The following is a 13,544-nucleotide window of genomic DNA, read 5'->3' as shown; positions in this document are numbered from 1 at the left end:
CTACATTGTCTGGGTTGTCCGGGATATCCACATCTTTCTGATATAATTCCTCTGTGTATTCTTGCCACCTCTTCTTGATGTCTTCTGCTTCTGTTAGGTCCCTCCCATTTTTGTCTTTTATCATGTTCATCTTTGCGCAAAATGTTCCTCTAATATGTCCAATTTTCCTGAACAGATCTCTGGTCTTTCCTTTCCTTTTCTGTTATCTTCCTCTATTTCTTTGCATTCTTCATTTAAGAAGGCCCTCTTGTCTCTCCTTGCTATTCTTTGGAAGTCTGAATTCAAGTTTCTGTAACTTTCCCTATCTCCCTTGCATTTTGCTTCCCTTCTCCTCTCTGCTATTTCTAAGGCCTCGTTGGACAGCCACTTTGCTTTCTTGCATTTCCTTTTCTTTGGGATGGTTTTCATTGCTGCCTCCTGGACAATGTTACGAGCCTCTATCCAAAGTTCTTCAGGCACTCTGTCCACCAAATCTAGTTCCTTAAATCTGTTCTTTACTTCCACTGTGTATTCATAAGGGATTTGGTTTAGATTATACCTGAGTGGCCCAGTGGTTTTTCCTAATCTCTTCAGTCTAAGCTTGAATTTTGCTATGAGAAGCTGATGATCAGAACCGCAGTCAGCTCCAGGTCTTGTTTTTGCTGACTGTATAGAGCTTCTCCATCTTTGGCTGCAGAGAATATAATCAATCTGATTTCGATATTGCCCATCTGGTGATTTCCATGTATAGAGTCGCCTCTTGTGTTGTTGGAAAAGAGTGTTTGTGATGACCAGCTTATTCTCTTGACAAAACTCTATTAGCCTTTGTCCTGCTTCGTTCTGAACTCCAAGGCCAAACTTCCCTGTTGTTCCTTTTATCTCTTGGCTCCCTACTTTAGCATTCCAGTCCCCTAGAATGAGAAGAACATCTTTCTTTGGTGTCAGTTCTAGAAGGTGTTGTAAATCTTCATAGAATTGTTCAATTTCAGTCTCCTCAGCAATGCTGGTTGGTGCATAAACTTGGATTATTGTGATGTTGAATGGTCTGCCTTGGATTCGTATTGACATCATTCTATCATTTTTGAGATTGTATCCCATTACAGCTTTTCCCACTCTTTTGTTGACTATGAGGGCTACTCCATTCCTTCTACGGGATTCTTGTCCACAATAGTAGATATGATAATCATCTGAGCTGAATTCGCCCATTCCTGTCCATTTTAGTTCACTGATGCCCAGGATGTCGATGTTTATTCTTGCCATCTCCTGTTTGACCACCTCCAGCTTCCCAACGTTCATAGATCTTACATTCCAGGTTCCTATGCAGTATTCTTCTTTGCAGCATTGGATTTTCCTTTCACTTCCAGGCACGTCCACAGCTGAGCGTCCTTTCGGCTTTGGCCCAACCACTTCATTAGCTCTGGAGCTACTTGTACTTGTCCTCCGCTCTTCCTCAGTAGCATGTTGGACGCCTTCCGACCTGAGGGGCCCATCTTCCAGCGTCATATCTTTTAGCCTTTTGTTTCTGATCATGGGGCGTTCTTGGCAAAGATATTGGACTGGCTTGCCATTTCCTACTCCAGGTGGCAAAGCTAGCAACTTACAAATGAAGTTTTTTGTGTAATGAAAAGTAGGTATGTCTGCAGTAAATGCCTTTTTATTTCCTGCTTTTGGCAACTAATCCCTATGCCTTCTTTCAATCTAACACTTTGAAAAATGGCATATTTTCTACATTTGCTGACCAGGAGTGGAAGATGTATGGCCCTCAGCATCCACCAGCCATAGCCGGCATTGTTAATAGTGGTAGATGATGAGAGATACAGTTGAGCGACTTTCAGAGGGCTAACTTTTCACCAGCTCTGCCTTCTTAAAAACGTGCTTCTTTGACCAGTTAGAGCAGTGGTCCCCAATCTTTTCCGAACTGCGGACTGGTTGTGAGGGTGGGGTCCATGCACGGGTGGGTGAAGCACCTCCATGCTCGTGGGTGGATGGGACACACTTGTGGGTGGGCGGGGTGCGCTCACATGCATGCGCAAATGGGTAGGGTGCGCTCACACGGATTGGTGAGGGCGCTCGCATGCATGCATGGGGCATGCTCGTGCAGGGGGGGTTGGACAGGACACGCGAGTGGGTGGGCCATGTGTGCATGTGGGCGTGGGGGGGAGTGTGTGCAGGGAAGCAGGAGATCTGTCTCCGCGGCCCAGTCCTGCCAAGGCCACGGACTGGCACCAGGGCACGGACCAGGGTTTGGGGACCCCTGAGAGCACCCATTATCGTTCTGGTTGTTGTGTGGACTACACTGGCAGGAGTACCCAGGCACCTGTGTTTTGTTTGTTCTCCCCCTTAGTAACAAGCATCACAAATCTTCCAGCTGTTTTTTGTGAATGTCAGGGTTTTCTCCTTTAGGCCAGTACATGTATAACCTCATTATATGTGCAGAGTTTATGTGTGTTTAAGTAGCAAGTAATTTCGACCATTTTTCCATCTTCTAATTCTTTAGAAGTCCTGTATTCCCACAACATTTTATTTATTATTGTTAGTTAATTAATTAATGGTGTGCTGTTAAGACAATTCCTACTTGTGATCCTTACGAATATTGGTGGCGCTGTAGTGGTGCAGCTAGCCAAAGGCAACACAGGTTAGTTTTTCTCCTAGGAGGCACAGTGGGGAATCAAACTCCTGCTCCATGGCCAGGTGATCCAACCCGCTGAGCTATCCAGCCAACCATTATTGTTTGTTGGTGTGCCGATTTCCTCTGAAGCCCCTATCCCCCCAGGCTTTCACGAGGTTCTCTCTCTTCTTCTTTCGTCGCTGCCACCAGGTATTACTGCTCTAATACCATTGAATCATGGAGACGTGTACTTTTAACACTCAAGTGATTTATTGGATCAGGGAAGTTATTATATGATTAATATTCAATAAGTAAATCACAGGTTGCTAATCACTAGTATTTGAATCAAAACGGCGATAACTTCAAAACTCTATTAACTCTCTGTTCCATTCAGCGTTCTTACAGATCTGTAACTCACTCTCAGTTCACTTTTAAGTTTCACACAGTCTCTCTCTACCAGAATCTCTCTCATACTCCATCCACCAGCCTTTATATCCAGCCCCCTCCCCCCTTGGCTCTGCCTTCTGTCCACTCATAGGCTCCTTCTTCACTGTTCAGCTGTGACGGACAGGTGAGGGCGGGGCTGATTGCTACAGTTGGTTTCTTTTGTCCCTCCTTTTGCCTTCAGTGATCTCATGCTAGGGTCACTAAAAGCAATAAAAAGGCATTCTTCAGGTATGTGAGTAGCAAAAGACAAAGAAAAGACATAGTGGCACAGCTCCACAATGGAGATGAAAAAAATGATAACAGAGGACAAAGAAAAGGGAGAAGTGCTCAGTTCTTATTTTAGTTCAGTCTTTTTCTATAAGACAGACAATGAACTTCCAAACAAATTGGAAGGATTGCAGCTGGAGATAGATAAACAAATAGTCTTACCACTTCAACGAATTCAGATCTCCAGGGCCGGATGAACTACATTCGAGAGTACTGAAGGAACTGGCTGAACTGCTATCCATTATTTTCTTGAAATCATGGGAAACAGGGGAGGTGCTAGAGGGCCAATGTTGTCCCTATATTCAAAAAGGGCAAAAAAGAGCAACCTGGGAACTACAGGCCAGTTAGCCTGACATCAATCTCAGGCAAAATTCTGGAACAGATCATAAAATGGTTATTGTGCAAGCAGCTAGAAAACAATGCAGTAATAACCAGAAGCTAATACGGATTTGTCAAGAACAAATCCTGCCAAACTAATTTGATCTTGTTTTTTGATCAGATCACCTCCCTGATAGACAGAAGGAATAATGTAGACATAGTATATCTTGACTTCAGCAAAGCTTTTGACAAAGTGCTCCATGATCTCCTGATTAGCAAGCTAACTCGGTGTGGGCTGGATAGATCATGTGTCAGGTGGATACACAATTGGCTACAGAATCGTACTCAGGGTGATAATTAATGGTTACTTCTCTAACTGGAAGGAGGCAACTAGTGGGGTACCCCAAGGCTCTGTCCTGGGCCCGGTGCTCTTCAATATTTGTATTAATGACTTGGATGAGGGAGTGCAGGTAATGCTTGTCAGATTTGCAGATGATACCAAATTGGGCGGAATAGCTAATATCCTAGAACAGGGGTCCCCAACCCCTGGTCTGTGGCCTGGGTTGGAGCGGGCCATGGAGACAACTCTCCCCAGCCCCCCTGCACACACTCCCCCCCGCACAGCCCCTTCGTGCATGCGTGCGACTGCGCGTGAGAGCACCCCCTCTCCTTCACATATGCTGTGAGTGCCCCCTGAGCGCCCCTGCCCTTCGCGCATGCCTGTGATTGTGCGCACACCTCGCCTTCCCCACCCAGTCTGCAGTGTTAAAAAGGTTGGGGACCACTGCCCTAGAAAACAGAAACAAAATTCAAAATGACCTTGATAGGATGGAGCACTGGGCTGAAAGCAACAGAATGAAATTCAACAGAGATAAGCGCAAAGTACTGCACCTTGGAAAAAGAAACCAATTGCACAGTTACAAGATGGGGGATACCTGGCTCAGCAAAACTACAAGCGAGAAGGATTTTGGAATTGTAGATCACAAGCTAAATATGAGCCAACAGTGTGATGTGGCTACAAAAAAGGTGAATGCTATTTTCGGCTGAATTAATAGAAGTATAGTTTCCAAATCCCGTGAGGTGCTAGTCCCCCTCTATTCAGCACTGGTTAGGCCTCACCTTGAGTATTGTGTCCAGTTCTGGACACCACACTTCCAGAAGGATGCTAACAAATTGGAACAAGTTCAGAGGAGGGTGACAAGGATGATCAGGGGCCTGGAAACCGAGCCTTATGAGGAAAGGCTGAAAGAATTGGGAATGTTTAGCCTTGAGAAAAAAAAAAGACTGAGGGGTGATCTGATAGCACTTTTCAAATATTTCAAAGGCTGTCATACAGAGGAGGGGCAAGATCTGTTCTCAATCATCCCAGAGTGCAGGACACGCAACAATGGGCTCAAGTTAAAGGAAGCCAGATTCCGTTGAATATTAGGAAAGACTTCGTCACTGTCAGAGCAGTACAACAGTGGAACCAGTGACCTCGGGAGTTGGTGAGTGCTCCAACACTGGAGGCATTCAAGAAAAACTTAGATAATCACCTGGCAGATGTGCTTTGATTATATTCCTGCATTGAGCAAGGGGTTGGACTTGATGGCCTTGTAGGTCCCTTCCAACTTTATTTTTCTATGATTCAAGGCAGCATACATGGCTCTTCTGCCCCCTCCCCAGTTCTTCCTCACAATAATCCTGTGAAGTAGGCCAGGATTAAGGAGTGACTGGTCCAAGGTGGGGATGAGAACTGGAATCTCCCATGTCCTAGTCCAGCACTCTCAGTGCTACACTACACCAGTTCTTCTTCCACTCCTATTCCTTGAGCATGTGGTTCCACTGCAGCAATGTGAATGATACATGAGCATGTGGATTGATTTTCTTTTTGTAATGGTGAATTATAAGGAGTCTGTTCCTACTCCAGTAAGTTAAAATGTTCATATAGCCTTTGGTGGCTACACTCCACCGTATACCACTCACCCATTAATTGCCCAAATATTTTATGTGTAAATAAGAAATTATGATTTGAAGGAAAATCTCTTGTAAGAATAATGTAGTTGACAGACACAGATTCAATCCCTATTCAGCCATGAAGCTTATTGGGGGACCTTGGCATAGTCACAATTTCTCAACCTCCACTACCTCACAGGGTTCTCTCTCGCGCTCTCTTTCTCTCTCTGTCTGTCTGTCTGTCTCTCTCTGTCTCTGTCTCTGTCTCTGTCTCTCTCTCTCTCTCTCTCTCTCTCTCTCTCTGTGTGTGTGTGTGTGTGTGTGTGTGTGTGTGTGTGTAAAATGATATGGCGATGTGTAACCAGGAGTTACTTGGAAGAAAGACAGCATATTAATATAAAGGAATTACACACTGTAGCTGAAGTCTGCTTTCTTATACAGTGGTGCCTCGCAGAACGATGTTAATTGGTTCCAAAAAATTCATCGCTGTGTGAAACATCGTTCTGCGAAACACCATTTCCCATAGAGATGCATTGAAAACCGGTTAATCTGTTCCAATTGGAACGGATTGCCATCGTTCAGTGAAAATCCCCATAGGAAACATCGTTGAGTGAAACAATGTTTCCTATATTGGAATGTATTGAAGCCGACTCAGTACATTTCAATGGCATTCCGATGTCTCTTTTCCCTCATTTAAAAGTGCCTTAAACTGTTAGGAAACTGTTTTAAATGCTTGGCATCGATAGTCCAGCTTGTGAAAGGTATGCAAACTTGATTTGGTGTTGTTCTGAGTCTTCATTCATTTTTGCTGATTTTTTTATTTTTCCTCATTGAAATGTATTGGACAGTCCGTCCAATACATTGCAATGGAGAAAACAATGCGGATTCATCGTTAAAACGGTGCGCTCGTTAATCTAGGCACCACTGTACTATAGAGCTAGAAAAATGGCAACAAATGTGGACAAAAAAATTAAAGCTGACATTAGCAACTTTTTATTAAGAAAATTTATATAAAATGTTCTATAGACTGCATCTTCCTCCATCCAGACTTGCAAAAATCTCAGCAAACATATCGAACAAATGTTAGGAAATGTAAAAATCAGGAAGGAACCTATTACCATGCATGGTGGACATGTGACATAGCAAGAAAATATTGGATTAAAATTTATACATGGATTAAGCAAATGTCTAAGCAAGGAATTTAGACCATAATTTTTTTATTGGGACTAATACCAAATAAAATAAACATCCAAAGCTACTATTTAATATCACATGTTCTGATAGCAGCTAGATTAGTATGGGCACATGTATGGAAGGAGGTTGATCCACCAAAGGATGATATGATTGTTAAAAAAAAAAATTAGAATGCGTAGAAATGGATAGACTAACAAAGAGACTGAAAGGACAAGAAAAATCAATTTATTATTTAAGCTGGAATTTATTCTATGAATGATGGAAAACAAAAGTTTTGTAATAAATAGAAAATGAATAATATGGAGATCTTGCCGAAGAAATATTTTAGTAAACAGGATTACTTGTAGGCTTAGCTTTATAAAATGTGTTCTTTTTAGATATAGATACCTATATATGCATATATAAGATGCTGTTTTTTCTATAATGTAAATTTTATGTTGGAAAATTTAAAAAAGAGATCCACGCTTTGTGGTCAAGCTCAGAGACTGCTGCACATCAGTCACCTAGAGTTGCTAGCAGTCATCAAATCCTTCCGATTTCTCATAGCTGGTTGCGCCGTCTAGGTCATTACGGACAATATGACCACGCTGTATTATATCAGCAAACAGCCTGTCACTCATTGAGTCTTCTATATTTAGCAATTCAGTTGTGGGAATGGTGTTACGATCACCATGTCTTTCTGGTGGCTCGTCACAAGGCTACAGAAAACAAGGCGCCCAACCGTCTGAGCCATCTTACCATCCAAACTCACGAGTGGACCCTCAACGATGCAGTTTTCTCTCATCTCTGCAGTCGGTGGGAGACATCAGGTCTTGGCGTCTTCACCACCCAGATCAACTCCAAATGCAGCAGGTACTGCTCCCAGGCAGGAAGAGGATATAACTCTTTAGGCGACGCTTTCATGGTGGACTGGGGCAACAGCCTTCTTTATCTCTTTCCGCCCATTCCTCTCATCCAGTGAACGATAGTCAGACTCCATCAGCTAAGCTCCGATGCCATTCTAGTAGCATGTTAGCCTCGACAACCGTGGTTCACCACTCTCAGAGCCATGGCTACTGACTTCCTAAGATTACCTCTTCAACCATCCCTTCTGACTCAGGACGAAGGATGAATTTGTCATCCCGACCTTGACTCTCTACACCTTACAGCGTGGAGAATTCCCTCACTGTGGCTGAAGTTTTAAATAGGGCTAGGAAGCCCTCTACTCAATTATTATATTTGTATAAGTGGAACACTTTCACTAAATTTGCTGCATCATGTAAATTGCCCACAGTTCCAGTTTTCTTGGACACCCTTCTCAAGTTCCTTTGTTATCTGTTTGACCAAGGTTTGGCTCAGTGTTTAAAGTTTATATTTCTGCTATAATTTCGTATCAGCCTGAAGGGTCTGAACCCTCTTGTTTATTTTCTCAACCTACCTTGAAGAGATTTCTGAGAGGTTTGCGGAACATGCGCCCGCCTACAAGGCCTCCACTTCGGAAGTGGTCTCTCCAAGTTGTTCTTCGTGCACTCGCTCATCCCCCGTTTGAGCCCATGGCCTCTGCGCATCTCAGACTTCTTTCCACCAAGACTTTGTTCCTTGTGGCTATAACTTCTGCGCGTCGAGCAAGCGAGCTGTCCGCTCTTCGAGCTGATGCCCCTTATATTCAGTTTTACCCAGACAAGGTTGTATTATATCCAGATGTATCCCCAAGGTGATTTCAGATGTTCATGTTAATCAACCGTTAATCCTTCCGACGTTATTTCCAAGTCCCTCTTCTGATGTTGAGTGCATGCTCCACTCCCTCAATGTTCGTCGTGCCTTAGCATTTTATATTTCCAGGACTAAGGAAGGCGCACTCCACAAGAGCTATGGCAACTTCTACAGCTTGGTTATGTGGCGTTGAAGTCCCTGACATCTGTCAAGCACCACTTGGTCTACACTCTCAACTTTTGTGACACATTATCGTCTTGATATCAGGGCCAAGAAGGAAGCAGATTTTGGAAGGGCTGTGCTGACGTCATCCTGCCCATCCTCCCTGCTGTCAATCATTTGGTGTCTTGAGCTTTGTCAGAGTCAGAGCCTTGACAGCAGCAGACATTTTGGAACTGAGGTATTACGGGTGGGTGGAGCATACACGCCATGGTTCAACATCGTACTAATCACATCTTTTTAAGCTCTAGACTATAGGCGCAGTAAAATCCATTTGTGTGGATTCACAGAGGACCACTTGAAGAACTATGGTTACAAGTGAGTAACCTCTCTTTTTGTGCAGTCCAGAAAGGTCCAGAACGTTATGCCAGATAAACCCTCTTAGTATGTAGAATGCCACATGTTGCTGTTTCTGTAAAAACAATGCTTTTCATTGTGGCATTCACCCTAAGTTATGCATTGTAAATTATGCATTATTCATGTTACATGTTAATGTGGTAAAAAGGCTGGGCCGAAAGAGATGCTAAAAAGGCAGAGCCTGAGAAAGGAGCCAGTCAGTCTGAGTCTAGAAGCAGAGAGAAGAAAGTTTGGTGGTCTGAGGAGTAATTAGTTAGAATGTAGCCTGTGATGATTAATATAGGTTAATACTGATGACTGATGAATCTTGAAGAATGTTGTGGCATTCACCCTTATTATGCTGAATAGGTTATGCATTATTCATGTTCTATGCTGATGTGGTTGAGAGGTGGGGCCACCAGTGATGTTAAAAATGTGGAGCCTGAGAGGAGAAGGGAGGAGTAGAGTTGAGTCAGAGAGAGAGTTAGTTTGGGAATCTGAGGAGTAATTAGTCTGAGGAGTGAATAGTAACCTGTAAAATAATATAGAAGATTGTTATTGATGCTTGATGAACCTGAAGAAGATACTTATAAATTATTATAGAAACATCTGTAATCAATAAACCTGTTTTATTCAAAAGACAGTGAGAAATGGACCTTCGTCTTTCCTAAGTAAAGTATGTTGATTTAGTGATCAACTGGTGGCAGCGTGTGAAAAGGTGTTTGGTTTGCCTTCGTGTGCTCTGTGTTTGGAAGACAAACAGGGGCCATGAGGATCAAACATCACAATTGGTGTCCAGCAGCGGGATACGAAGCAATCCAGTAAAGCCTGAGTTTAAAGTGAATTCTTTTTTGAACCAAGGGTACCTTTTAGACAGAGGTCTGCAGTGAAGAAGTAGGTTACCTGCTAGAGCTTTTGGGAAATGCTTAGTGGCGGGGCTTCTGAACCCAGATCTGGGGAACTAAGCTAGGGAATGACTCTGAAGGTAAAATTCCTCTGTATTTTCCTCAGGATTTGGAAGACCAGTGGGCTAGCTTTAGATCCAAGGCTCTGAGAGAAGGGAGAGCTGGTGAATAAAAGCAGAAGTCGGGGTCAGAACAGATCTGAGGGAATAGAAGAAAAAGCAGAGGCTTGAAATAGAAATTTATTTCAGTGACTGGAATTAGAAGAAAGACAGGCCCTTTTTAAAATCAGTATAAACACACTCAAGACTAAGTAACTCAGATAAGTATGCCACCCAAAAGAACTAAAAAGCCAGTAATGGAGGTAATTGATCCTCAAGAAGCAAAAAGTTTATTACCTCAAGAAATGGAGGGAAATAATCCTCTAGCTCCAATGGAACAGGAGGAGACTCATGAGAGTACCTCAGAGGGACAAAGGGATCTAAGCTCTCAAGTTTTTGAAAAACGAAGCTGGAACAGGAATTTAAATTGAAGGAGCTAGCTATGAGAAATCAGTTAGAATTGGAGAGAGAAAAAGCCAGAACTGAAGAGAAAGCTAAGGATCTAGAGCTCAGGGAGCTAGAGATGAGAGAAAAAGCTGAGCAAGAGGCCAAACAAATGGCATTTGAGCAAGAAAATAGACAAATGGAATTAAGACAAAAAGTGATGGAATTTCAAATACAGATGAAACAATTGGAATTGGCTTCTCAAAATAACAACAATAATAACAGCGCTAGTGAGGGAAATCTCTCAGAAATTGATCTAAAGAAATTTCCCTATATAGAAAAGGTGACCGCCCAGAATCTTTCTCATTTCCTTTGAACGTGCTTGCTGGGACTTTAATATCAGGGATGAAGAAAGGATGATAGTGCTAAGATCCCAAATAAGTGGAGATTTAGCTGAGTTGTATTTACAGATGCCTCTAGAGCAGGCCAGAGATTTTGAGGCGTATAGAAAAATGGTTTATTCTAGATTTGGTATCAATGCAGAACATTTGAGGTGAAATTTTCGTTCTCTTACCAAAAAGCCTGAGGAATCTTATTCCCAGTTGGAGGCTAAATTAGTTCAATGTCTGGAGAAATGGATGGAATGTGAAAATGTCACTTCTCTTGAGTAGATGAAAAATGTGGTTGGGTTAGAGCAATTTTACTCTATTTTACCTGGGGAATTGCATTATTTAGTTTGAGACAAAAATCCTAAAATTGTATTAGAGGCAGGAGAACATGCAGACCATATTAGTGAATTCCAAAACCCCAAGTTCTCTGAGGTAAATTTTAACAAGCAGAACTAGGACGACAATAAGAAACCCTTTAATAAAAATTACCTCAGCAAAACAACAGGAAAAGAAGGCCAGGGTAGTACCTCATCTAAATTAGCACAGCCTAGTTCTCAGACCCAAATGAACCCTGAAGAAAAGTTAAAGTTGAACAGATCTCCTCAGAGTGAGCGAAGAAGACAGTGTTATAACTGTAGGGACTTCGGTCATTTACAGTTCAATTGTATGAAAACTAAATTTAGGAATGAGAAGGATGACATTCAGACCAAAAAGGTTTACTGTTTGAAACCAATTGAAGACACTGAGGGAGGCTGTAACAATGGTAGTTCTGTCTCCATGGCAACTGGCATGACAGAAAATTCTGATCTGCCACTAGCCCAGGTCCGTTCATTGTTTTCTAGTAAAGGCAGAAGATACTTTAGTTCATAACCCTGGTGAGATGATACTTATTAATGAAAAGTCTTATGTAGGAATGGCTGATATGTGTTCTAACATAACCCTGTGTCATCCTGAGGTGATTCCTAAGGAACAAATTCTCCCAAACCAGACTGTTACCATCAAGGGATTAAGTTCTACTCCAGTGACTTTACTCATGGCTAAAGAGAAAATAAACTATAGAGACTGGGTTGGAATTTGGGATGTAGCAATCTCTGATCAGATTCCAGCACCTTGTTTAATTGGGCTAGATCTCACTAAGCATGTGCAGAGTGCTTGTGAAGTAACTGCTCCCTGAGGGAGCAGTTAACAATCCCTGAAGGAAAAATGGATTCCCTAACCTCTGAATCTATCCAGGAATGCCCCAAGTTAGAAAAGAACCATGAGGTAACCAAAATGGCTGATGAAGTTATTTTGAAAACCCCTAATGATCCTTCCTGTATCGATGAACTGAAGGAAGATGGTACTTTAAAGGATTGTACTACTAAAGCTAGAGAGAATCCCATTCCACTGACCCCTGAGAGGTCTATGACTGATAAAGACCTATAGAGAGGGTTTACATTTGATAAAGCATGTTAAGAATGCTTTTGTACTTGCACGCTCACAAGGGGGCCAGGAATCACCCATTGAAGCAGAAATGGATACAGTAGCAAAGGGAAGCCTGGAGGGTGAAAGTTTCTTAGGAACTGATCTCATACAGTGGGGCCTTGACTTACAAACATCCCTACTTATGAAAATTTCGAGTTACAAAAAGCTCCGGCCACAAAATTTTGCTTTGACTTGCGGCCAGAGCTTCCAGTTATGAACAGAAAAAGGCAGGGGGAAAAGGTGGGGAATTCAAACTGTTGGTGGTGAAGAGGCTGCTTCTTCACCCCAACTGTTAGGAAAAGGGAGGCTCAGCCTCCCGGGCTTCCAACACCGCCCCGACCACCGCGCCCGGTGCCAGTGCTTTGGAAGCCCAGGGAGCTGGCAGCTGGTACAGCGGTTGGGTTGGCGTTGGAAGCCCAGGAAGCTGGCACCCGATGTGGAGGTCAGGGTGGCTTTCGGCTTCCCGGGCTTCCAAACCCCCTCTGCTGCCCTCTGCCTCCTGTCCGCACAGGGGTGTTTGGTTTGCCTTCATGTGCTCTGTGTTTGGAAGACAAACAGGGGCCACGAGGGGCAAAGTCACAAATGTGCTTATGAATTATTCCGGAAACCATCTGCAATTAATAAATGTGTTCTGCTGAAACGTCAGTACTGGATGGATCTTCATCTTTTCTAAGTAAACTAAGTTGATAAAAGAGATCAACTGGTGACAACATATCAGAGGGCGTGCTGAGGTACCTTGTGAGCTCTGTGTTTGTGGAAACAAGCAGGGGACATGAGGGCGATTGTCAAATTCATGATAAAGCTTTGTATGTTTTAACTTTTATTCTGTCATTTTTCTTTACAAGTGACTACTATATTGAAGAGTAATTACATTTTAAAGTACCCTTTCTTCTTGATCCCATTTGTTTCTGCAGCAAGCATCTGAAAGGGTTATTTTGCACTGTGCGGAATATGAAGATGCTGTGGCAACCCTGTCCATTATGCTTGCCCCAATGGCCCCACACATCGCTTCTGAGATCTGGAAAGGTAACTTGCAAAGTTATATGTGGTTTTTTTTTACCACTCTGGAAAAAGACTTACAGGAAAATGATCTCATTAGATTACAATTAAATGCACTAAAGTTGGTGGAATAAGAAAGGAATAGGAGTAGTGGCTCTTGAATAAGCAGTATCTAGGGTCCCGGGGGTGGGGGGGGGGAAGCAAAAACTAAACTCCATATAATAAGTGTCCTGGAACCAACAGAAATACAGTGGACCCTTGACTTACAGACGGCTTGACTTACAGACTTTTTGAGTTACAGACTTCTCTG

The 13,544-nt window shown here is 42.9% G+C and overlaps 1 protein-coding gene across 4 annotated transcripts in view; it reads left to right on the top strand.

Moving 5' to 3' along the window:
• LARS2 (leucyl-tRNA synthetase 2, mitochondrial) overlaps nt 1–13,544 on the top strand; it is a 119,608-nt gene that overhangs the window by 91,911 nt on the left and 14,153 nt on the right. For all 4 annotated transcript variants that reach the window (XM_073003520.2, XM_073003518.2, XM_073003519.2 and 1 more), the window contains one exon: nt 13,150–13,261. In XM_073003520.2, coding sequence (XP_072859621.2) covers nt 13,150–13,261 — 112 coding nt within the window. The remainder of the gene's footprint in view (nt 1–13,149; nt 13,262–13,544) is intronic.

This window comes from Pogona vitticeps, chromosome 6, assembly GCF_051106095.1.
Source record: "Pogona vitticeps strain Pit_001003342236 chromosome 6, PviZW2.1, whole genome shotgun sequence".
In the NCBI taxonomy this organism is placed as follows: domain Eukaryota; kingdom Metazoa; phylum Chordata; class Lepidosauria; order Squamata; family Agamidae; genus Pogona; species Pogona vitticeps.
Note: the sequence above shows the minus strand (reverse complement) of the source record. Positions and strands in the feature narration are given on the sequence as shown.